Source organism: Sorghum bicolor, chromosome 6, assembly GCF_000003195.3.
Source record: "Sorghum bicolor cultivar BTx623 chromosome 6, Sorghum_bicolor_NCBIv3, whole genome shotgun sequence".
Classification (NCBI taxonomy): Eukaryota; Viridiplantae; Streptophyta; class Magnoliopsida; order Poales; family Poaceae; genus Sorghum; species Sorghum bicolor.
In genome coordinates this window covers 38,185,883-38,211,917 of record NC_012875.2, presented here as the reverse complement: position 1 = coordinate 38,211,917, position 26,035 = coordinate 38,185,883, and the positions used below count along the sequence as shown (strand labels likewise).

Genomic DNA, 26,035 nt, shown 5'->3' with positions numbered 1-26,035 from the left:
AATAGAACCTACTGGGAAGCAGAGGCCTGTCACGCTTCGCTGCCACCCGCTAACACGTTTGATACGGTGGCATCCACTAATAAGCGCTAGCCTAAGCACCTCGGTTAAACTAGTCTTATAACTTCAACTATCACGTAAATAGCCAAAGCCCCTAATGGTAGTGAAACACACACAAGGTGTTGAAGACACTAATCTAACTAAGGCAGCTACACTAATAAGACTAAGACACAACACTACTACAAGTATAGTAATGTACTAAGCAATACTCAAAGTAAATACATGAAGTAAATACTTAGTAAATTAAAGAAAGACTATATTGATATAAAGAATGTAATACAAGAGAAAAGGAACAAGAGGTGTACTAGACTCTCGAGAAGACAGCTCCAGAGACTCGAGCTTCGCTCGACTCGACTCTAACTCCCACTCTAGACTAGACTACAATACACTTGATCACCCAAGTGGGATTTGGAAATGAAAATGAGAGATGGAAGATGGGAGATGAAGGTGGAGGACCCCTCTTTATATAGGGGTGAGAGAGGGGGTGCCACGTCAGCGATCCGCGTGCTCCTTCCTTCTCCACCCTTGGATGCACTGACCTCCCAACCGCCTTAGATGGACGGTTGGAGCATTACCACACATGAGGAAGGTTGGTGGGAGTGAACCAACTCCAGATGGGGCCAACCTGTAGGTCGGTCAACCTGCCCTGTGGCTGACAGTGGGTCCCACTGACCTTCTGGAAGGTCATTAGGTCGGTGGGAGGGTGGGCTAGGTGGCATCACCCAATTGGTCGGTCGGTCGATCGACCTTTGGGGCCCCTAGCCCACCACTGGCCTCCTGGTGGTGTCCCCACTTGTCATGTGAAGTTTTGTCCAAAATTGAGTCTAGTTGCACACTTGCTTGCTTCCATGTGGGCCCAAGGATCCATGTGCTAAGAGTTTGAACCATTGAGGGCAAGCACACTTGGATCCAAGGGTTGGGATTGACTCCTTGGAGTATGCCATGGCTCATGCCATGGAGGGGAGCCCCTGGTGGGCCCAACCCATGGTCGATCGACCTAGGTTATGGGGCCCATAGGGCTCATTTCCATCTTCCCTGCATTGAACAAGCTAAGAGTACAAGTGGAACTTTATTAGTGATAAATATGTTCATGTGATGCTTATCTTCTTTCAATCGAGGACTGTTGACGGGTTTTTGAGTATATAGAACTGGGTCTTATTTCCCGTCAACACACCTCTTGTTTTTCTTTTAGTTTTAGTGTATTTGTTAAGCAAGTGCACAAGTTCATCATAAGAAGGTGATTCAAATTCATTGTCACTCTGACTACTCTCATCCTCACTTTGTACCTTCCGGTCACCCTTGGCCATGAGGCATAGGTGTGTAGAGGATGAAGATGGTGGAGAAGACGGTGGTGATGAAGCATCAATGGCAATAGCGGCAACCTTATCATCATCACTCTCATTGCCGGTGGAGTCACCACATGAGCTTTCAATGTCGGTAAGCCAATCACCAACATTGTAGGCATTGCCATTCTTCTTCTTATGGTACTCCTTCTTATTGCCGCCTATCTTCTTGAATGACTTCTTGTCATTCTTCTCATCATTACTTGAATCATCTTGCTCCTTGTTCTTCTTCTTGTACTTGTCCTTTTTGGGTTTAGGACATTGATGAGTAAGGTGACCAAGTTCACCACAATTGTAGCAATCCATCTCTGAGATGGGCTTTCTCTTGCTACTTGTGAAGAAATTCTTCTTCTTCGAGTCAAAGTTGACTCCATTCTTGTTGAGCTTTTTGAGCATCTTTGTTGTTCTTCTCACCATGAGAGCAATGGTGGCATCATCATCACTTGAAGTTGATGATTCAACTTTAATTTTCTTTGACTTGCCCTTGTGAGAAGCCTTGAGGGCCAAGTCCTTCTTATCTTTCTTGGTTGATGAGGAGCTATCTTGGGGGTTGATGTGCATGTACATCTCATGAACATTGATCTTCCCCAAGATGGATGTCGGTGTGGCGGTTGAGAGATCGCCTTGGTGAAGCACAGTGACTATGTGCCCATATTTCTCAATGGGGAGGACACATAGTATCTTCCTCGCCACATCCGCCGGACTCATTTGGTTGATTCCAAGTCCATTTAGCTCCTCTATAATCACATTCAAGTGAGAATACATTTCATTAGCATTTTCTTTAGGAAGCATCTCAAATGTATTAAGCTTGTTCATGACAAGATGAAAGCGCTCCTCGCACTCACTCTTGGATCCCTCATGGAGCGCACAAAGTTTCGTCCATAGTTCATGGGCGGTTTTGTGGTTCCAGACACGGTTGAACACCTCTTTGCAAAGACCTCTAAAGATGTGGTTTTTGGCCTTTGCATTCCACTTCTTGTTTTCTTAATCTAGTGGAGTAAGAGCGGTGTTCTTAGCCAGAGCGGTGAACCCTTCGGTCACGGCTTTTAGGCACTTGATATTGCAAGCTTCGAGGTATGACTCCATCTGTATTTTCCAATACGAGAAGTCATCACCCTCAAACATAGGTGGCGGTCCATCCCCATGAGACTGTTGGGTATTCTTAACATCATTACCAAAAGTAGACTAAGTTCTCTAAATCTAGTAACGGTGCCAAAAATGCCAAACCTATCCCTCACACCACTTAAGCCAAGTTGTCATCCCCAGCATGATATAAGAGACGCGGTATTGAAATATGCAATTGCTCTTCTAAATAAATAATGAATGGGATCTGCAAGCGCACAGATTAATACCGATGCAGCATTTTAACCGGGAAGTATTCCAGGTATCGTTATTTATATTTTTACCACTGGGAAGGGATTAGCAATCATCACTATTGATTACAGAATAGAATATGAGATTGAGCATTTATCATTGCATGTATAATTGAGAACATTTATCTAACTCTTCATACAGGGATAAGTGTCACATAAAAGATATATGAAATAATAATAGTGACAAGGATAACTAATCTGATCTAGCCACATAATAAATATGATAAGCACCTCAATTAGATACTCTAGAAAGTCATTAGCATGGTATTAGAACGAACTACAAGAATATTCCCTAAGTTATTCTCAACTATATAGTCTAGCATTATCATAGTTAGTGCAAGCATACTTAGCAATCATTGCGAGACAAGACTACGCCCATGCATAGTGATATTAGCAAGGAATATGAGAAACATAGCAATCACTCCCCTGTAATAATGTTGCTCTGCCAGCCCAATACACGAGAGGGGGACTATATAAGAATCAATGAAGCTGTCACTATCACGAACCACCCCACGATCTGGCATATTGGGTACAATCGCAGATAAATACGATATAAGCACCACGCCTACACAATATCTATCATTTACCCATGGATCCGATGGATAAACGCTATACGATCCTAAGCATGTATATAGATCGAATCTAACTAAGCCAAGTACATAACTATGATAAACTAAGAACAATATAATCTTGAATATAAGCAAGTAGAGCAAAGTCATAAATAATATATTGAAGTAGAACAAAGTCATATTCATAATATTGAAGAACAAAGATAATTAGAAAGTAATTAGAAGCACAATTAGAGAATTACCAAGAATCCTCTTGACAGATCCGGAAACCAATCGAAGATTGACTCCTTCTAGTTCTAATCCTATGTAGCTATGCTAATCTAGATGTCTAATTGATGTGGTGGCTCTAATCTTGATCAGAGGCTTCTTCTCCCTTGATGGAACAATGAATTAGGGTTGAGAGGCTCTCTCCTCCAGGGGCCACGGGGTCTGGTTTTATAGTCCCTCCAAGTGAATATGGGCCATTGGATCAAACCGACATATATTGTATGGTTTAGATTCATCCTTTAGGTCGGTGGAGATCTCCCACGAAGCAGAGTCCTGATTGGACTCAGGGAGGGGGCGGGCGCCCTGCCTCTGGCCCCGTTTCGCCTCCGCTTCGGTCTCGTGGCTTCTGGAGTCTTCTAGATGTAAGATAAGTGCGCGGCACGTTAATATCTTTACGTAATCCCGACATGTGGGCCTTTCTTCCATATTTCCTGATAACCCCCTGCAGAAATAGACAAACACCAAAACTCGTGGAATTCTGTCAGATAAAACCCTAAGTCTAGATCTTGATTTCATTTGGATCCTTTTCTTTATTTATTTGATAATTAAATTTGATACTTAAGGACCGTCAACAAACTCCCCCAAGCTTACCTCTTGCTCGTCCCTGAGCAAGGATAGACTCAGCTATGGATCAGAAATAATTGCAATATCTTTAAAAATTGACGGTACACATGCTTTTTAAATAAGATCTCATCTCTGAGTTAGAGTAAACTGTCAAGACTTAAAACTTACTTACTTTACCTTCACCATGGGACTTGTAACTGTCACTTCTGTCATGAGTGGTTAAAAGATAGAACAGTCTAGTCAAGTGCCATGTCTCTTATTCTTGATCAGCTATAGCTCTAGAGTTTTTGCAGATTTTCAAATAAAACTAAGAGATTCCTTGTATGACTCTCACATATCTCTCTTTGGTGGTATTTCTGGATCCTTACCAAGGCAGTGTTGGTATATGCCTTCTCTCAAGATATGTAGTATTTGTGGTATGAGGCATAGTGACATTGCCTTCTCTCTCACCCTACTCTAATAAGGCTTTAATATCTGGAGCTCATAGGTGGGAGATAAAATATACATACTTACAAGACATTTATTGTATAGTCAAACCATGGATCCAAAGAAACAAATCAATAAGCCAAATCAAGATGTGCATGTGTGGCGAATGAATGTTGTATGGTGATGATGGTGATAACAATGGTGAAAACAATGGTGGTGGAAGTCTAATTCTACTTTTGCTCTTTGAGGGGATACATACCTTCCTTGCTTTTTGAAACTTTTTGAGGAGAATGAGATGCTCTTCTTTTTCTTTTCTCTCAGGTGGGTATCTTGCACCCCTAATTCTACTGTCGGACACTTGTCCATTTTTACCTCTCGTCTCACTTTTTCTTTCCTTTCGAGGTTCCGAGCACTTGCTCCTTTTTATTTCCTCGTATCTTTTTTCAGAGCATTCATCTCTTGAGATAATATAACAAGTGGTAGTAACAAGATAACTTGAGCATTTATTTCACAAGGGGAAAATAGAAATATTTTTGGTTATTCTCTCCCGAATTAGGAGTAGAATATTTTTAGGTGATTCTGGAGATGGAATGGGTGAATATATGTGGATGGTACTTCCGGAGTAGAAGTAGCATATATGAGTGAACGTGCAAGTGAAATCTTGATTTAACCACATGACAAGCTCCTAAGGGTCTACACAGCTTGACCACACTCAATGCTCATAAGCAGTAAATAATAAATGTGTGGCTCAAAGTCTAGCAAGCATGCATATATGGCTGTGGTAGGAATTTAAACTCTCATCATACAGGAACTCATCACGCAACATTTTAAAGATTTTCAAAGATAAAATTCTCCAGAATTCTAGCATCTCTAGGAACAGATAAACAGCAGCTCAACCTTCCCATATCATATCCGTTAACAACTTAGATTTCAGATCAAGTTTTCATCCCACAAGTTTAGGTCTAGAGCAAGCCTTAAATTATAACAGTTATATCTAAACTTGAGAGAGAACTTAAAATGTGCAAATTAGGCACAGCAACTATTCATCATATCCATGCTTAAGTTTTATTTAGATATAGATTAGCATAGCCACTTTATTTATTTATTAAACACACTAAGCAAAAGACATATATAAATAAGCACAAACTCTTTATTTGGTTTTCCATAGTTATGTATATTTATATTCTAAAATAATATAAGTATAAAGATAGATAGAAATACTTATCGAGATAAATGGGGGTGCTCTCCCCCAAGCTGAATTTTGACGTAATTTCTCTTGATGTAGCTAGCAGGTGGCAGAGGTGTATTTGAAAGTCAGCAGTATTCTGACAGCGATTAGAACGTCCTCCGTCTGCTAGTCTTCTTGATTCTTGTGGAGCTCAAATAGACAACAAAGCTTGTGGAACTGATTAAGTGTTAGCATAAATATCTAGCCTTTATCATGTTGAGACTCCTTAATAAATGTTACTCCCTATTTTTATATTTTCATTTTATAAAGCAGAAAAATATTTATTTTATTTTTATGCCACCATAGTGAATGTACTTATGGGTTTTATGCCACTCGTCTACTCACATGGGGCTTACAGTTTTTCACATTTTTATTTTCTTTCTAGGATAATACGAACATGATTAACTAAGTAAACTATTTGAAATAATTGAAAGGGAAAGGATAACTACCAAGTTTACCTCTTGGCAAGGCGTTCGGTGTTTTTAAGTCCTCCGAACGGGACTCCGTTTTCTCAATCGTCCTGAGGTTTGCTGGGTGGCGTAGTCGGTACTTCTGGCAGCGCCTCCTCTTCTTGTATAGTTATCTTCATTTTCCATACCTGACTCGATGCTTCAATCTCCTCTGGATAATTCTGTTTAAACTCTACGTCTTCTGACCTTACAACTTCTCCTTCGTAGTCTGCCCATCCGTCCTTGATGATCTGCCTCCTCTGGTTGCGGTTGCGTCTCTTTCTGACCTGCTTAGATTCTTCAACGATATAGTTAGGGTCAGTAAAATAACGGCGTACCTTCTCTGAGGGGAAGTGCATATGGACTTCTCCGGTTCCAATGTAGATAATTGCTTTAACGGTGCTGAGGAACGGTCTTCCAAGGATGATGGGTGGATCATACTCGTCTTCTCCTATGTCAACAACTTGAAAGTCTGTGTAGACAAAGTGATCGTCTATTTTGACTGGGACATCGGTTACTGTTCCTTTGACTTCTTGAAATGTCTGATCTGCCATCTGAAGCTGAATGTATGTTAGTCTTAGTGGCATGGTCCCGAACAAGAGCCGATAGGTGACTGCGGCCATTATGTTGACGCCCGATCCGGTGTCGCAAAACGTTTTGTAGAAGTTGTATCCATTTATTGAGCAGTAGATGCTTGGCATTCCTGGGTCATCCTTCTTGGTCAAAAACGGTGACTTAAGTTGATGATCTTGGCCTCCATGGACTACAGTGACCATCTTAGCTGACTCGGTCCACACTTGCTTGTTCCTGTTTCTCCTGTTGGTCCTCTTCCTTGATTCACGTCTGGATTGATCTTGAATTTGTGTAGTCTTGTTCTTGAAGAAAAATATCTCCTTCTTCCCTTTGACGTAGAAACTGATCTTGGCAGCACTGGCGTAGATGATAGCTCCCGTGGTGTTCAAGAATGGCCTCCCTAAGATGATGGGTGCTCTCTCATCATTTCCGATCTCTACCACTACGAAGTCTGCTGGGGCATATAAGGTACCAACTCGGACACAAAGGTTCTTCACTATTCCTTTTAGAAAAGTTATCGTCTGATCTGCAAACTGCAAACACATGGTTGTTTCTAATAAAGGATATGTAAAGAATTTCTCATAGAGTACCCTGGGTATAATGTTGACGCTAGAGCCAAAGTCACAGAGTGCTTCTGGAACGTCCACCATGCTGATGGAGATCGGGATGACGGGGCGTCCTGGATCGCCTCTCTTGACCGGCAGAAGGTCAGTAGAGAATTCAGTGACGGGGTTACTCCAATTACCTGCATCAAACATGTCTACAAGATTTGCAGATTCTAATCCTTCCGGTTGTGATGGTATACCGGGGTTAGTAGTAGGAACAGCAGCAGCTATTTGATTTAACTGAGATTCAATCATTTTATTAAAGCTAATTTGATTCTTGATGGCAGTAGAAAAATTATTCATTCTATTATTTATATTTTCTAGCATTTTATCATTAGATGCCAATTTCTTAGATAGGTTATCCATTAGCTTTCCTTGATTAGACACTAACTCTCTCAAAGGTGGAAAATTATTATTATTGTTGTAAGAATTGTTACCTTGATAATTACCTGAGTAGTTAGGCCCCTGTTGATTCCAACCTTGATTTTGTTGAGGACGGTTGTAGTAGTTGTTGTTGTTGTTGATGTAATTCACATCCTCAAATATCTCAGGGCAGTGGTTGCCTGAGTGTCCTGTGTCTCCACACTCCTCACAAGTCATGTGAGAGTCGTAGATGTGTATAACTTCTTTCTTGTCTCCGGCTTTATCGTCGAGCTTCTTCATGAGCAGGTCTAGCTTTGCAGACAACATGTCTACCTCCTTCAGCTGATGCATACCTCCACCTCTCTTGCGTGTCTGGGTCCTCTCTTCATTCCAGCTTTGGTTGGACGCCATCTTCTCCACAAGAGTTGTGGCTTGTGGTATAGTAAGTGATAAGAATGCTCCTCCAGCTGCAGCATCCATGGTCTCTCGGGCACTGTTGCCGAGCCCATGATAAAACGTCTGCATCAATAGCCAACTCTCCATTCCATGATGGGGACATTCTAGGATGTAGTCTTGAAAGCGCTCCCATGCTTCTGGAACAGATTCATCATTTTGTTGCTGAAAACTTGTAATCTTCCCACGGAGAGCATTGGTCTTGCCCATGGGGAAGAACTTAGCCAGGAAGTTTGTTGAGCAGAGTGCCCACGTAGTATTCTTCTCCTTTGTAGCGTAGAACCACTGCTTCGCTCTTCCTAATAGTGAGAATGGGAAGAGGCGAAGTAGTATAGCATCTTTGGAAACTCCTGATATGGTGAATGTGTTGCAAATCTCCAGGAAGTGTTGTAAATGAGCACTAGCATCTTCGTGTGCCTTTCCACAGAACTGGTTGGATTGCACCATGTTGATAAGTCCAGGCTTGAGCTCAAAGTTGCTATCGATCTCTGCAGCAGGTCCAGTGCGGATGTTGTCCGTAGTGGGAGCTGAGAACTCGCGGATCGATTTGTTCGCCATGGCTTCGAACTCTGAAGACAAGTTCCGGTGATCTTCTTGATTGGATGAAGCTTCTTGCTAAAGTGTTGATGATCTCTTCTTGAGCTTTGCTCTCGTCTTCTTGAATAATGCTTCGGGATTGTCAACAAAATTTCCTGAAAGATGTCTTCTATTCATACATTCCCCTGCATAAGATAAAATAGAAAAATATCGGGGTAAAACTGTATGAGAGAATAGATAAGCTCAATCATATTAGTGATGCGAATGATAACTCAAAATCTTTAATTCCATTCCTGATTAGTAATCAACCTTCCCCGGCAACGGCGCCAAAAATGCTTGTTGGGTATTCTTAACATCATTACCAAAAGTAGACTAAGTTCTCTAAATCTAGTAACGGTGCCAAAAATGCCAAACCTATCCCTCACACCACTTAAGCCAAGTTGTCATCCCCAGCATGATATAAGAGACGCGGTATTGAAATATGCAATTGCTCTTCTAAATAAATAATGAATGGGATCTGCACACGCACAGATTAATACCGATGCAGCATTTTAACCGGGAAGTATTCCAGGTATCGTTATTTATATTTTTACCACTGGGAAGGGATTAGCAATCATCACTATTGATTACAGAATAGAATATGAGATTGAGCATTTATCATTGCATGTATAATTGAGAACATTTATCTAACTCTTCATACAGGGATAAGTGTCACATAAAAGATATATGAAATAATAATAGTGACAAGGATAACTAATCTGATCTAGCCACATAATAAATATGATAAGCACCTCAATTAGATACTCTAGAAAGTCATTAGCATGGTATTAGAACGAACTACAAGAATATTCCCTAAGTTATCTCAACTATATAGTCTAGCATTATCATAGTTAGTGCAAGCATACTTAGCAATCATTGCGAGACAAGACTACGCCCATGCATAGTGATATTAGCAAGGAATATGAGAAACATAGCAATCACTCCCCTGTAATAATGTTGCTCTGCCAACCCAATACACGAGAGGGGGACTATATAAGAATCAATGAAGCTGTCACTATCACGAACCACCCCACGATCTGGCATATTGGGTACAATCGCAGATAAATACGGTATAAGCACCACGCCTACACAATATCTATCATTTACCCATGGATCCGATGGATAAACGCTATACGATCCTAAGCATGTATATAGATCGAATCTAACTAAGCCAAGTACATAACTATGATAAACTAAGAACAATATAATCTTGAATATAAGCAAGTAGAGCAAAGTCATAAACAATATATTGAAGTAGAACAAAGTCATATTCATAATATTGAAGAACAAAGATAATTAGAAAGTAATTAGAAGCACAATTAGAGAATTACCAAGAATCCTCTTGACAGATCCGGAAACCAATCGAAGATTGACTCCTTCTAGTTCTAATCCTATGTAGCTATGCTAATCTAGATGTCTAATTGATGTGGTGGCTCTAATCTTGATCAGAGGCTTCTTCTCCCTTGATGGAACAATGAATTAGGGTTGAGAGGCTCTCTCCTCTAGGGGCCAGGGGGTCTGGTTTTATAGTCCCTCCAAGTGAATATGGGCCATTGGATCAAACCGACATAGATTGTATGGTTTAGATTCATCCTTTAGGTCGGTGGAGATCTCCCACGAAGCAGAGTCCTGATTGGACTCAGGGAGGGGGCGGGCGCCCTGCCTCTGGCCCCGTTTCGCCTCCGCTTCGGTCTCGTGGCTTCTGGAGTCTTCTAGATGTAAGATAATTGCGCGGCACGTTAATATCTTTACGTAATCCCGACATGTGGGCCTTTCTTCCATATTTCCTGATAACCCCCTGCAGAAATAGACAAACACCAAAACTCGTGGAATTCTGTCAGATAAAACCCTAAGTCTAGATCTTGATTTCATTTGGATCCTTTTCTTTATTTATTTGATAATTAAATTTGATACTTAAGGACCGTCAACAGAGACATCTTTCTCTAAGTTGTGAAGCCTAATTTATGAGCACTAGGCTCCGATACCAATTGAAAGGATCAAGATGCCCAATAAGGGGGGTGAATTGGGCTTCTCTAAAAGTTTAAGCAACCTATAAGCTCTAATTCAACCCTTGTGCCTAAGAGTGTTCTAGAGAGCTACCGAATAAAAGTTTTGCAACCTAGTTTCAATCCTATTCTAGCATGGCAATTCTAGGAATGTAAAGTACTCAAAGTAAATGCTAGAATGTAAAGGATGAGAGCAAGAAGAACGCTGTGATGTTTTACCGAGGTATCGGAGAGTCGCCACTCTCCACTAGTCCTTGTTGGAGCACCCGCGCAAGGGCCTTGCTCCCCCTTGGTATGTGCAAGGACCAAGTGTTATCTACAGGCTGATTCTTCGACACTCCGTCATGGTGAATCGCCCAAAACCGCTTACAAGCTTGACACAAGCCACCCACAAGAACTCCAGGCGGTCTTCGTGCCTCCAATCACCATTGAACCGTCTAGATGATAGCGATCACCAAGAGTGACAAGCAAAGAACTCTCATTTGACCCAAACAAGGCTCTAGAGAGTGGTGGATGCACACTTGAACTCTTAGAACTCACTAGAGAAGGATTCACTCAAGAAATCTCTCAATTCTCAATCCTCTCTAGGCTCTTGCTTCTCTCTTGTACCACAAGGTGTTTCTCAGCTGAACAAGTAGGCAAGAGGCCTCCCATGGATGATATGGAGGAGTATGAATACTCCCCATCAAGTCCAAGGGCTGGCCACTCGAATTCCACAAAAAATGAGTGCACCGGACGCGCTCAATGTTGCACCGAACGCGCTCCGTAGAGCGTCCGGTGCCCCATTAACGGCTAGTTGTACTTGCAAACTGCCTAGCACCGGATGCACAACTCAGGGTCTAGTGCCCCACTCAGATAGCGTCTGGTGAGGAGGCAAATTGCAGACCTCTCTGGGTAAGGGACCGGACGCACCCCAACGAGTCCGCTGCGTGCGTCCGGTGCCTAACCCTAGGCACTTTGACGTGCTGACACAAGTCAGGCCAATAGTGGCTCTGCTGCATTTGGTGCCTGCGTCCGGTGCTACTTTCTCTACCAAAACTTTGTCGAATCGTGAACTTTCCAAAATGAAGTTTGGTTCTCTCGATCTAAGGACTTTCTCAGAGCTACCTAGTGCTAGGTTTACCAAGTGTGCACCACACCTAAACCTAATGCCTTGTCTAGGTCAAGCTACCTGCTCAATGCCCCCCTTAATAGTACGGTCAAAGGAAAAACAAAGTCCTAAACTACTCTAAGTGCCCTTCAACACCATACGGCACCTAGACCTAGTCTAGTCTTGACGATGTCCAACAATCCTTTGAAAACCGAAACAATTTCTACCATTAAGTCGGCATGAATGTCCTAGTCCATCGATCACCATTACCATGACCTAACTCAAATGACTTTGCCTCTACAAAACACACGTTAGTCATAGTAATCAACATTGTCATTAATCACCAAAACTCATTTGGGGACTAGATGCTTTCAAAACTCATAAGAAGTTGGAGGTTTTTCCCTGCCGTGCCTGATTTGAACTGGTAGTAGACTTGGCCTTACCAAATGACTTAGAATTTTAAATTCTTCAGTGTTACTATAAATGGTCTGAAACCTAAATGATGCTGGGAGCTCGAATTATGAAATATCTGGGTATACAAACCAATCTAATGCTGCCTCTGAAGAATTTCTATAGAAGAGTTTGAAGAAATCAATAGTCTATCCATTAATGGTAATTGTCGATGCTGCCTCACCAAATGACATGCATCGGTGAAATTTTTGACTTCTAGAGAGTTGTTCTTCTTGCTCTTCTGAGTATTCCAAAGAGGAGAAGGACAAGTTGGTTAACTCTAGAGCCACCAACTTGTGAAAGGTGCAAGTTGAGCCATAATTGCAACAGCCACCAAGGACCTATGATTGTTAGAACAACTTCACTTTTCATCAAATGCTGAGAAACTCTATTCAAAAGGTTGTATAGGGCTCCAAGAAGAAGTTTGCCAAGTGGAATTTCTGAGTTGACTGCTATTTTCTCTGCCAGGGCATGGTAATTAGATGTTGGAGCATAGGCCTATCCACAGAAGACATATCTATCCAACCACATGTTTAAGAAAGCTATACGTTCTCTATCGGTCACAGTTTTCTTATCAGTCCTAAAGGTGGTGATATAGTTGGACCAGCCTCTGGTTCTCATGCTTTCGAGTCTGCTGGAGGGTTTTATCAGCAAACTAAAGGGATTGATCTGCCCTGCAATGTTGAGACCTATCAGCATGTGAGCATCGGCTAAGGTTGGGGACATTGGGCCTTGTCTGAAGAAGAAGACATTATATGTGCTAGACTAGAAAAAGCAAGCAGCTCTAAGCATAGGTTCATTCTTCTTGATATTAGAAAGAGACAAAGAGATGCACTCATCTAAATTGCGAGTCTCCCAATGTGTTTTTTAGCCGATACCTTGATCAACCAGTCCCTCCAACCTGGGATGATTGATGGCCAATTTCTCATGGAGGATTTCTTATCCCAGAGATTGGGGTGAATATTAGAATGCTTGAAAGGGACTATTGGTTTCAGCAATAATTGCTCTGCTTGGATTTGAGTCGCCCATGGAGCCTAAGAAAATCTTGTGCAGGTTGTCCTCAAGAGGGATGAATATTTGGTTCTGAAGATCCTGAAGGTAGGAAAAAGCATGAGCAAATATTGAAGGGGAAAAGGAGATTAGAAAGAACGAAGGAAGAAAAAAAATACCTCAGGAATATTATCGATAGACGCCATTGGAATAAAGGAGTCGCCGAGTTGAAAGCTCGATTGGATGTTGTTGAATCGTGTCTAAGTCTTGCGGGTTGTGTGGGTTTCAAATTTTTGACTGGAATTACTTTGGAGGGAAACCCTAGCTTTTTAAAACTGATGGATAGGGAAGAATAGAGGAGTAAACGGAGTCATCAATGTGTCCGCGTTGGTTTTGATTGGCGTTGGTAATTGGCAAATTTTGAAATAAAACTAAATTTATCTCAAAATTGGGGAGCATGTGTTAACCCCAAATTTTGGTGAGACAGGATTCGTCTGTGGGTCCACCCCATGGAAAGTAGGAACGACCGGATAGTGGATCGACTAAACAAAAGCATGGATGAAATTAGTCGATCAGAGCATATCGAATCAAAGCAAGGCACAAGAAGACGTGTCGGGTTTTATTACAAAGAAGGAATTGGAGTCCGGATTACCTTTTTTGAGTAGTCGTGTAATATTAGAATACATGACTAGGTTCCGGGGCTATAAATATTAGAAACCTGATCAAAAATATACACAATCAAATACAAACATTTTTCGGCTCCAGCCATCAACCTTAGGAGTAGGAGTAAGAGTAGATCTCGACAAGATCTTCGACAAATCGAGCTGCATTGGTTGATTTCGACATTCGGTTTGCTTGTAAGTATTGTCATGGTTTATGTTTCGTTTATCACGGCTACATCATTCGAACTCGTGTTAAGCTCGATTTGAACTAGTTATCGACTTAGATCTTATTTGTAAGGCTGCCCTTAACAGACAAAATAATAACCGAAATGATAAATAGAAAATCCCAATTTTTTTAGCTCAAATGGGGAACTAAACAAGCCCTTAAATAAAATTTGTCTTCTATATCTTTTAACCCTTGAGCGGTTTCTCTATCGTCTACAGGCTTTGGTGAGGTAGTCCCGTTGTCTATCTTAACTAACGAGAAATAGGAATAGAAAATAGCAATATTTGGTGAAAGAGAAAAGGTTGTTGGAGACCCTTTTTTTCACTAAAATTTCTCTTTCTGGGCCTTGTTTAGTTCCTAAAAAATTTTACAAATTTTTTAGATTCCACATTACATCGAATTTTACGGTACATGCATGAAGCATTAAATATAAATGAAAGAAATAGCTAATTACACAATTTATCTATAATTTACGAGATAAATATTTTAAATCTAGTTAGTTCATGATTGGATAATATTTATCAAATATAAATAAAAGTGCTACTGAATCCGTTTTGCAAAAAATTTTGGAACTAAACCAGACCCTGTTGAAAGAGAAAATTTCACTATTCGAAGAGAGCCCATAGTGGGCTCGGAAAGCGCTCTGGCATCATGCGACGGTGGCCCGGCCCATACGGGTAGTGAAGTTTGGCTGCTTGCTCTGTAGGACTGGTCCGGAAAGGGATTTTCTTTTCCTAAAAAAAAAGGAAAAGGATTTTCTCGGCGCGCTACGACTGAGCCGAGAGGAGCGGTAGATCGGCGGCAGCGGCGAGGTAGGGTTCCGGCGAGTGCACTCAATGGCCTCTGAGGCGGCGCGTCGGCGGCAGGAGATGGCGTTGGAGGGTCAGCGGCACCTGGAGGAGACCATCGCAGCCGCGTTCCAGATCCTCGTATCCATGAACGACGAGCTCTGCAACGCCGGCCTCTGGTCCTCCTCCTCCGTCTCGGCCGCTGCCGCTGGCTCCCAGCACCACCACTCTGCTACTACGCCGCCGCCGCCACACTCTGCGGACTCCGACGCCGCCGACGCAGGGGGCGGGCCCGGCCCCGGCGGGTCGCTCGACGAGGCGAGGCACCGCTACAAGTCAGCCGTGGCGGCGCTGCGGGCCTCCATCTCTGCCTTGTCGTCCTGCGCTCAGGTGAGACCTTGATGCACCTTGTGCTCCTGGCGCTTATGCCTAAAATTGTTTTAGGCGCATTCTTCTGTGATGAAAGATGGTACTTATGGTGTAAAAAAAATCGGGGCATTGCCATGTAGGGGAGCCAAAGCAAATTCTTGTTACGAGACTGATTTGAGATATTTGCAATGGTAACAACTCCAACTCATGTAATGTAATGTCTTGGTGGCCATTTCCAAAGCTTACAAATTTTTTATTTCCATAGATAGGTCCGTATTTGGTGGCACAATTATAAAGGTGAAATATTGATGTGAACTTGTGAAGTATGTGGTGCTATGGTAGACATTACTTCTTTTGAGAAAACAAATCTTGCCTTGCTAAAAAGAACATCATTGGCGACCTAAGATTGACCCCACATTTGATTTCAGTACCAAGGATCCAGTCGAAATGAACCATTTACCAGTCAAGTCAAGCCAAAATTATTGGTTGATGAACCTCTTCCCACCGACCCAACTTAGGAGTCTGCTGCATTCATGCATGCCAAATGCACAGGGGTGCTATTGACCAAGGTTCGGCTAGGCGTCGACTAGGCGTCGACTAGGCGCGATTAGGCGCTAGGCGAAGCCCGTCGCCTCGACTATGGCCATAGTCGCGCTTCCAGGCGCTGGGCGGCGCGGAGTCGGCGCTGGGCGGCGCGGAGGCGGGCGCGAGCACGAGCGCGGCCAATTTAGCGCGCCAAATCGGAGAGCGGGAGAATTTCCCGCGCGGCCAGGCGCGCGCTGCCACGAAACGGAGGCGCGGGAGAATAGAAGGGAGCGCGGCGACCTCCCTGCTCCTCCAATCTCTTCCCCTGCTCCTCCAATCTCTTCCCCTGCTCTCCTCCAATCTCTTCCCCTGCTCATCCCCGAGGCGCCCCCCGCTGGTCCTGCTCCTCCTCCCGCCGGTCCTGCTCCTCCCCTGCTCCTCCAAGTTCGTCCCCTGCTCTTCCCCGACGTGCCGCCGCTGCCCTGCTCGTCCTCGACTGGAACACTTCCCCACCGGCCACCCCAAGTCCCCAAGGTGAGCTCCCTTCCCTCCCAGCTCCTCCCCTGCTCATCTCCCCTCTTTGCTCTTTGCTCTTTGTTCAGTAGCAGTAAAAATGTGTTGCAGTTGCAGCCATATATATATAGTCAATAGTCATATATATATATAATATATATATATAGTCAATAGTCATATATATAATATATATATATAATTTATGGCTATATTGCCAAAACGCCTAGGAAAACGCCTAGGAGCGCCTAGGACCGAGTACTCCCGACTAGGCGCTAGGCAATGGGTCAGCGCCCTGATTACCCTAAACCCTCGACTATGTAGAAGACTGTTTACCTTACCTTAGGAAAGAATGTTAATATTATCCCCATCATAGTCGTAATTGGTCAAGCCTGATTTTTGCACACTGTTCAAGATAAAATTTGTGTTGCTCTAAGCAATATAGCTTTACCATGACATTTGTCCATCTTTGTCATGACTTATCAAATTAGGAATGAATGGACCAAAATTCCTATCTTTGTATAAGCCATGGCTTAGCTGAGGTACAAGCGCTCAGTCTCCTGTACATGCCTGTGCACGGCACGCGCTCACCACTAGCCATCGTGACGGACCCAGAGCTGCAGCAGACCATAGGGAGTCTGGTGCGGCTGGCAACCTTCTCGGCGATGAGGTTGTGCATTGAGCCCCAGTCGATGAGGGCGTGGACATTGGCGTCGCCCAGCCGGAGGTGCATTTGCATGGTGTTGCTGGTGTGGACGCCGGTGATCGCGTGGAGCCCTCTATCTCCTCTAGCTGGTGCCCATCCCTCTAACTCCTCATTTCTCTCCCCATCAATGACTCTAATTTCTCATTAACACTAATCTCTTTACCCGACATACTAAATTGCATTCATTACAGCCGCCTGTGCCTCCCTGGGCTGTTGCACGCCCTTGGGAGCTCCCCTGGCTGCATATCGTGCTCTAGGCCTGCAGTTATACTGCCACCCCCACATGACAATCTCTTATCTCTTGGTAGACTGATCCAAGACCTTAGCGGCTTGGATGCCACTCGCCTGACCACTTAAACAATGGGGCATTGTGACGACAACCAACCCATGTGCCAGTGCAGTAGTCATTGATTATCGTATTTCTTATCAATTTTTCGTGCTACTTGTGTTTCTTTCCTGTGTTCAGTTAGGGTGACATCATATTTCAGTTTGGAAAGAGAATAGGAGCACATAGCATTTTTGTTGAAGGCAGCTTCAAAGGTGATGTGCATTCTATAAGAGAGAATTCCTTATTTGGCCCTGGAGTTCTATTAGATTCCTTCTTTGTTGACATCAATTTTTTTCCTTGCCTATTTGTACCTAGGTTCCTTTTTTTTTGCCTCTGTCATGTCATTAGTTTTTGAAGGTAACCATTCGGGGTGAAAGGCAAAGTGTTTGGATCCAGTTTAGTCCCTGTCACATTGAATGTTTGGATGCCAATTAGGAGGACTAAATATGTGGTAAATTATAAAACTAATTGTATAAACCACGACTAAATCACGAGACGAATTTGTTAAACCTAATTAATCCATGATTAGCATGTGTTTACTGTAGCATTACATTCGCTAATCATGGACTAATTAGGTTTAATAGATTCATCTCTTGAATTAGTCTTCATTTATGTAATTAGTTTTTGTAATTAGTCTATATTTAATACTCCTAATTAGTATCTAAACATCCGATGTGACATGGGCCAAACTTTAGTCACATGGAACCAAACATGCATAAAAAATAGCCTATTTGCAGCTTCGTGGATAAGCCTGCATCCCCCTTTTTTGATCCTCATGCACTGAGGCATCAAATGTATCTCATGCAATGCTTTTGAGCATGTTTTAAGCCATACCTAACTAAGTTCTTCTCGCAAGGTCTATTAAAATACTTATCTTTGTTATTGTTTCTCAATTGCAATTTCATAATGTGCATGTACAGTTCTAACTAACATCAGAAGAAATTGGAGTCTAGGTTGGGCACTGATTTCTCAATAGTGAGTCTATTTGGGAATCAAATATTTTGTAAAGGTATATAATATGCATGTTATCAAAATGGAATATATATTTCTTATTTGCCATCTCTGTTAGTTTTTTATTGAAGTTGGGTAGCGCTTCTATCTATGTAGTGGTTTGAAGAGTGAAAACCATTACTGAAATTTTCAAAGCTAAGAGACTCGTCTTATCAATAGCATATAACCTATTTTGAAATTGTATATTTCAAAATTTGTAGCACTTACCCAGCTACCCTTGTGTGTGTCACTAAAATAGAACACTTACACTTAATATAGCGCACATGTTGAGTTTTAGATATTCCTATCTATAATTTTAGAAATTTATAGTTCTTCTGTTTTACTGGACGGAATTTTAACGAATTAGGTTTCTACTATCTAAAACTATGACTTCATAGTTTTTCCATCTAAAAAATCCTTTCTACTTTAAGCTCCACATTTCTAGACATTCTGGTAAACAGAATTTGAAGTCTAATAACTAATTTTATTTAAAGGGGAGAAAATAGATCATGGAGGCTGGTGGCCGCTATGCCACACCAATCCCTCTAGCACGGCATAAGGGAGTGGCTGCATGGTCCCTTCTCGCACGGTAGGATTGCGCCCCATTTTTTGAATAAAAGGTTTCCCCCGCTTTATTACCATAAAGTGACAGCATCCAAGTTCAGTAAAAGCGCTAGAACAGGCCAGCGCTCCAACACGCCAAAAAGCCATACGGCACAACAGAAACAAACTCCAGAACGATTACCACCGAAGAGCACAGGGAGAAACTAGGGCCTATTACATGCAAACATCATCACATTGCCTGAGTCCTCCAAACGCCGAGCAGTAGATTGAACCAATCCTGATGAATCCGTTCTCCATTTGATCCTGGGCGCTGAGCTTGCCTCAACTTCCACCATCATAATAAACTGCTCCAACTCTTCCTGGACCTCCGACTTGAACATCGGCAACCAGCCCCTGAGCATCCTGCCCAGCTGCGCGAACACCTTCTTCATCCCCATCCATGGTACTCCCTGAAAGCATAACAAATTACATAATTTCCATAGCACCCAAAGCACTGCTGAAGAAACAATATTACAAACTGTGAATTTTTTATTTGATAACCATAAAGCAGCCACAGATTCAAAATCAGAACCAACTGTCCTAGAGAAATAGGCAGAGATAAAATCCCAAACATTCACCGCCACACAACACTGAAAAAATATGAGTAATTGATTCTCCTTCCGTACAGAAAAGGCAAGAAGCATCATTAACTTGTCTCCTCTTCGGCAAATTGTCCCTAGTCAACAATCTATTGTTGGACATCAACCACAAAACTGCCTGAACGTAAATAGGAACCAGCCCTCTATGGTTAATGACCGCATAAATCGACTGAACCAAATACTTTCCAAAGGAGTTATACTCCACACAAGCTGATCCTCATCCACCGAACTTAACTCTTCCCACATAAGCATGAGGCGCTCAGAAACATTTCTCCTAAAGGAGAGTTGTGGTTCCTATTACCATGCTAATGCATGTGTTTTGTCGCATCACATGAACTAAGACAGCCAAAAGGGTTAGATACAAAAATAAATTTAGGGTAGGTTGTTTAAATATTTTTTAAAAAATAAAAAAATCCTAAGTCAAACTACTTTATAAGTTTGTATGTAACCGGACTTTGCATAGTAACAGCTGGATCTGGTCCGTCCAGGAAGAGAGTACATGGGCTTCAGCGAAATGTGTCGGCCGATACTAGGCTCGGAAAGCACTCTGGCATCATGCAAGGGTGGCCCGGCCCATCACGCCCATAGCGAAGTTAGGCTGCTTGATGTGGAGCCTGTGGAGTGGCCCGGAAAGAGGGGGGGGGGGGGGGGGGGGGTTCTCCGGTGCTACGACTCAGCTGAGAGGAGCGGTAGATCTGCAGTAGCGGCGAGCTAGGGTTCTGGCGAGTGCACCCAATGGTCTCCGAGGCGGCACGGCGGCGGCAGGAGATGGCGGTGGAGGGGCAGCGGCACCTGGAGGAGACCATGGCAGCCGCGTTCCAGATCCTCGTCTCCTTGAACGATGAGCTCTGCAACGCTGGCCTCTGGTCCTCCGCCGTCTCGGCCACTGCCGCTGCCGCTAGCTCCCAGCACGGGCACTCTGCTACTCCGCCGCCGCCGCCACCGCCACACTCTGCGGATTCCAACGCCGCTGACGCAGGGGACGTGCCTGGCCTCGGTGGGTCATTCGACGAGGCGAGGCACCGCTACATGTCAGCTGTGGCGGCGCTGCGGGCCTCCATCTCTTCTTTGTCGTCCTGTGCTCAGGTGAGATCTTGATGCACCTTGTGCTCCTGGCGCTTATGCGGAAAATTGTTTTAGGTGCATTCTTCTGTGATGAAAGATGGCACTTATGCTGTAAAAAAAATCAGGGCATTGCCATGTAGGGGCACCAAAGCAAATTCTTATTACGAGACTGATTTGAGATATTTGCAACGGTAACAACTCCAACTCCTGTAGTGACATAGTGGCCGTATGGAGGGAGCTAACAAATTTTCATTTCCAAAGCTGACAATTTTTTATTTCCATAGATAGGTCCATATTTGGTGGCACAATTATAAAGATGAAGTATGTGGTGCTATGCTGCACATTACTTTTGAGAAAACAATCTTGCCTTGCTAAAAAGAACATTGTTGCCTTATTGGTGACCTAGGATTTGACTATTCCCGCACTATTGACCAAAATTTAAAAACGTTCCTGGGGAGAACTATATTCCTACTATGGCTTATGGACAAAAGGAGAAGCGAAAGATGCCTAAGAAATTGGATTAAGGGAGTAATTATTAAGGACAAATCTAAATAGCAACAAACATTGGTTTTATTTACCAGAACTTGCTTTTCACATTGTATGTAGAAGACTGTTTACCTTACCTTGAATGAAAGAAGGTTAATATTATCCCATCATTGTTGTAATTGGGTCAAGCCTGATTTTTTTCTCACTGTTCAAAATAAAATTGGTTTGCGAATGCTAGTTGAAATTGATCCAGGCTTCTTATCCCTCCCACATATGACTTCTCTAAGATCATGCATGCACACTTTGTCAGGACACTGGATCAACAGAATCTGAAGCTGACCATGCTGAAATTGAGAGATTGGAAGAGCATGCTTCTGCTTTGAGAAAGGTACTAGCCTGTAAATTCTCTAGTTAGTTTAATCTATTCTACTTTATATTACTCTCAAAGTTTGGACAGCTGTGTGAATCATATTTGCCCATTTGCAAGCCAAGCCATGGCTTCCTGTTAGCTTCAGGCAGCAAGTCCTTATATGTCTATTCATAAGTAGTTAAGTACAGAGTAAGGAACTACTGTTTTTCTGTCCTTGTCTGCATGGAGGTGTAAAAATATGAGTTAGAGCATTTTGCACCATCTGCATGATTTATTTTCTGTTTAATGCACAAGTACGTCTTTTTTCAGGTTCTGTATTGCATCTCTCGTTCCCAAAAACTTCCAGTATTTTTTCAACCTTTGTTGGGGTTCGAAGAGTACAATCCCATGTGTCGCTATCAATTTAGTTTTGGATTTCATCTATGGTAGCATCTGCTGTATTTAGAAATCAAAAGAAACATGATTTTTGTCAACTTCTGATATACACTTTTTTTATCACGCTAATTTAACACATTTGACAGACAATTCATACCTTTCTAACATTGAGACCTAATGCAGGAAATTGAAAGCAAAAACAAGCAAGTAAAGCTCCTCATGGATCAGCTCCGTGACCTAATAACTGACGTAGCAATGTGGCAGAGCCCTTGCTCAGTGTGAAGTGCCAAGTTAGGCAGTGTTTGCTTGGGTGCATGGAGGTGGATGGGATGAATTATTCGGGATGGTTGGATAATGGATGAAACAATTATGTATGAGATGATTGCTTGGTTACCTGTGTTTTTTGTTTGGATGGCTGCATGGAACAGTATGAATTAGTACAATATCAGGTTTGGTTGCTTGTATGGATCATCCAAGCATACATGTATGACATATAAATGCAACAACAATTGATAATAATAAAATTAAATTAAGCAAGACAAGTCGCAACTGATCTACATTATATTAATAGGTACTTCGTGCAATCACATTTGATCGTACAATATAGGTCTAATCCACATAACGAAAGCTACAGTACATGTACAACAAAAGAGTCCACTCAGTTTCTTAGGTTTTGTACATTCATATATAAAAAATCATTTTCAGCGTACTTCCGCTTGGACGGTGTTGTTCGGTGTTTCTAAGCGCACGGGACTGTACAGCATCTGTCGAGAATATTCCGTGCATCTGGATAGTCCGGTTCTGGATGGATCTGTGCAGTTCAGCAACCAAACATTTTGGTACAGGTGGGCCCCATGTGGTCTTACAGGATGAAGCAACCAAACATTTGTACAGGTGGGCCCCATGTGGTCAGGTCATCTAGGATGAACCGGTCCATGCACAGTTAGAGGCTGTACGGTCGCAACTCCAATGGGCCTCCTAAACAGGCCCCCATTTAGGAGTTTGAGAACTTCAATGGGCCTCCTATTTAGGCTCTCATTCTACGAGAGCTCTCAAATTCTAGTTGAAGGCCGTCAAGAATAGGACCCGACGCGGCCTCCCTCTCCCCGACGCCACCGCCGGCCGCGGCCACCGCGCCCCGACGCGGCCTCCCTCTCCCCCGACGCCACCGCCGGCCGCGGCCACCGCGCCCCGACGCGGCCTCCCTCTCCCCCGACGCCGGCCGCGGCCACCGCGCCCGACGCGGCCTCCCTCTCCCCCGACGCCCCGGCGCCACCGCGCCCCGACGCGGCCTCCCTCTCCCTGCGGTCCACGTGCGCCCGCTCATCGGCAACGAGAAGCTGCAGGGCTGTAAGGACTGCGTCGCCGTCGTGCCGGGCAAACCACAGGTATGTATCATCAGTTTCTGCCCTTTTTGGACTGTGAATTCTTGTTTCGTTGCTGGAAATGAATCCTGAATTCTTTGGGTGTTTCTGGCCCTGTTTCTTCCTGCGGCTGTTCCTTGTTTATCTGTATGTGCATGACCCAATTTCTGTGGATTGACTCCTGCCAATCAATAATTTTTACTAACTGTTCCTTGTAGTACAATTTCTGTACTGTAGTATGTAGTATGTCTTTGTTCAGTGAAGTTGATAGTGTCTTTATTTATCAGTACTCAGTCTTTGGCTTTGTGCAAGTTGCCATTTCTAGTTATCTGTACTTGATAGTGTCTTTATTATTTTCTTTAAAAAGCTTTGTTGGATACTAAAAGCTATGAGACTACCCCATTGTGGAAGAAAACCAGTTGTATTTCTCAGTTGTAATGAAAAGAGATTCTTTCAGTTCAGTTCAGTGATGCTTTATTTTCAGTTCAGTGAAGTGTAGAAACTTAACTAGCTCAGTTATCTGAACAGTCCTTCCAGGAAATGGTTTGTATAGGTTTTCATGTGGTTTGTGCAGATTTCAATAGCTTTTCTGTGCTATCAGGTGTTTCTAGCGCTGAGCAGAAACTACACTTAATCTCTGATGCTGAAAGTTTGAAACTGCAGAAACTGCACTTAATCTCAGGTGTTACTTCCATCAAAGCCTGGGAACTTCATCTTGGGAATGGTGTGATGTGGAAGATTTCAGAATCATGTTTGTGAAAGCGCTTCCTGGAAGGCTCTGGCTTGGGTTCTGGTTTCTTTTCTGCAAAGACATTGTCAAAGTGCTGATCCTCTACAGATAAGCTTGATGATGTTTCATACTTATCAAACTGAGCCTCAGGCTCCATTTGCCTGATTGTAAGACTGGCAACAGCTTGCCCATTTGCTTGAACCTGTTTACTGATCAGCTTCTGATCCTCGCGAGTGATGATCTCCCTTTTTAGTTTATCCTGAGTCCATATCACTTGGCCATCTTATAACTACCACAATGTTGTGCGTGCAGGTGTGGTTGTTTCTATTGAGGAAATTAAATCTACTGTTACTGACATTCTTGATAAAACTAGAGCAGTTTAACAGCAGGCAGAGTATTGACTGCAGCCGAGTTCAATCTTTCAGTTCAGTGACATATACCATATCAATATACTTTCAGTTTCAGTACACTGGTAAGGTCATATGAATGCAAATGCAGGAAAAGATAAGTCTTGCTCAAAATAAAGAGAAAAACTGACAGGAATGGACTGAACATTAAGATTAATGCAAGGCACAGGTAGAGTAATCAAACTATAGATTATATGGTGCACTTCCTTTGTTTGACAGAGATACTAGTGAAGGTACTGCTATTCTTACATAGTAGTGGAGTGACACAGTACATGAAAGCAGTAACAAGAGCAGACCCCGAGTTACACTCAGGTATGCAAGCAACATAAGGTGCTATCTGCAGAAGCATCAGGTATGCATGCATTTTTCAGGAAATGGATATGAGCACTCTGATCATTAATAAATTGCATTCTGATTGCAAATATAAGCCCCTGGGAAAGAACCTCAGAATAAAAGAAAAAACCTGAATCTTAGTCACACAAACCACTGCAGAGAACCATCCAAGGTAACAACATAGTATTTCAATAATTGTAATGGTAACAGCATAGTATTTCAACAACATGGTTTGAAATAAAATGTGCATAGTAAATCACTAACTAGGGATTATATTCAGAGAACTACACATCTGAACTAGAGATTACATGCATAGTAAATCACTAACTACGTAGAGCTATGAATTAATCTTAATGTTCAGTCCATTCCTTGCGCTTGTTCACGAAACTTTTTCTTGCGCTTGTTCCTCCTGGAGCCCTCAAGAAGACCATCAATGATGAAGAGGTCATCATCATCAGATTCATCCTTCTTGTCGACGGAGTCTTTTTCCAGACCTAGACATCTGCCATAGCAACAAAAAAGGAAAAAGGCAACAAGCATTATTTCAGCAACATGACAGTTAACAAAGAATCAACGACATGGTTGTTCAGCTCAGCACAATGATTTAGCACAACAAAATATGGCATACTGATGGTAAGAACTCCATGGTTCAGGATTTCTTTACGAGTTGAGTTGGGCTTTTGCCAGAGCCAAGACAAAAAGGCTCTGCTCAAGTTTTGCTACTGGAGAGAGTGGAGACCAATCGCTTCGCTTTGGCCAAAATTGCCTGCAGCTGCATTGCTGTACCATTGGGTACTAGCATTTGTATCGTGAAAACTGAAAACTTACTGTCAGAAGACAGTATTTAGTAAAATGTTTTTTCTTTCCTACCACCATTGCCAATGCTAGCATTCCCTGATCGGTTGGCATGCCACAGCTGGGCAACCAAATTTTTTCGTTGGGAGTTTCAAGTGAATTAGTACAAGATGGATTGAACTGCCCCTCCACCCCAACTGATAATTTAGCACAACATGTTGACGTTTTAGCAAAAAGTACCCCCCCCCCCCCCCCCTCCCCCCGGCTGTATTGGTATACCAGCACAGTGCGTGTGTGCAAGCAGCGGGCTGTCCACAAGGCCGCTGAGCATGTCAAGAAACCTGCAAACTATTTCATCAGCTGCAGGTTTCAGGAGCCACCGTCAAACTTCAGCTCACAACTGCCGATTCAGATTTGAACCG

The 26,035-nt window shown here is 42.9% G+C and overlaps 1 protein-coding gene across 4 annotated transcripts; it reads left to right on the top strand.

The window, feature by feature from the left end:
* On the top strand, window positions 14,977-22,521 carry LOC8070965 (mediator of RNA polymerase II transcription subunit 30). 4 transcript variants are annotated; one of them, XM_002447661.2, is made up of 3 exons: window positions 14,977-15,448; window positions 21,550-21,627; window positions 22,168-22,521. In XM_002447661.2, exons 1-3 carry the CDS (start codon window positions 15,107-15,109, stop codon window positions 22,264-22,266), a joined length of 519 nt encoding a protein of 172 aa, XP_002447706.1. In that variant the 5' UTR covers window positions 14,977-15,106; the 3' UTR covers window positions 22,267-22,521. The 4 variants fall into 4 exon arrangements, with proteins under 4 accessions (XP_002447706.1, XP_021319100.1, XP_021319102.1 ...); XM_021463425.1 differs by lacking the exon at window positions 14,977-15,448 and adding an exon at window positions 15,470-16,486; XM_021463426.1 differs by lacking the exon at window positions 14,977-15,448 and adding an exon at window positions 20,345-20,774.

Bases quoted from the DNA above. Each gene is read 5' to 3' on its own strand.
- LOC8070965 (XM_021463425.1), top strand. From the start codon at position 16,067: ATGGCCATAGTCGCGCTTCCAGGCGCTGGGCGGCGCGGAGTCGGCGCT. The intron at 16,487-21,549 runs GTGAGCTCCCTT...ACACTTTGTCAG, and splicing joins GGCCACCCCAAGTCCCCAAG to GACACTGGATCAACAGAATC. The intron at 21,628-22,167 runs GTACTAGCCTGT...GACCTAATGCAG, and splicing joins ATGCTTCTGCTTTGAGAAAG to GAAATTGAAAGCAAAAACAA.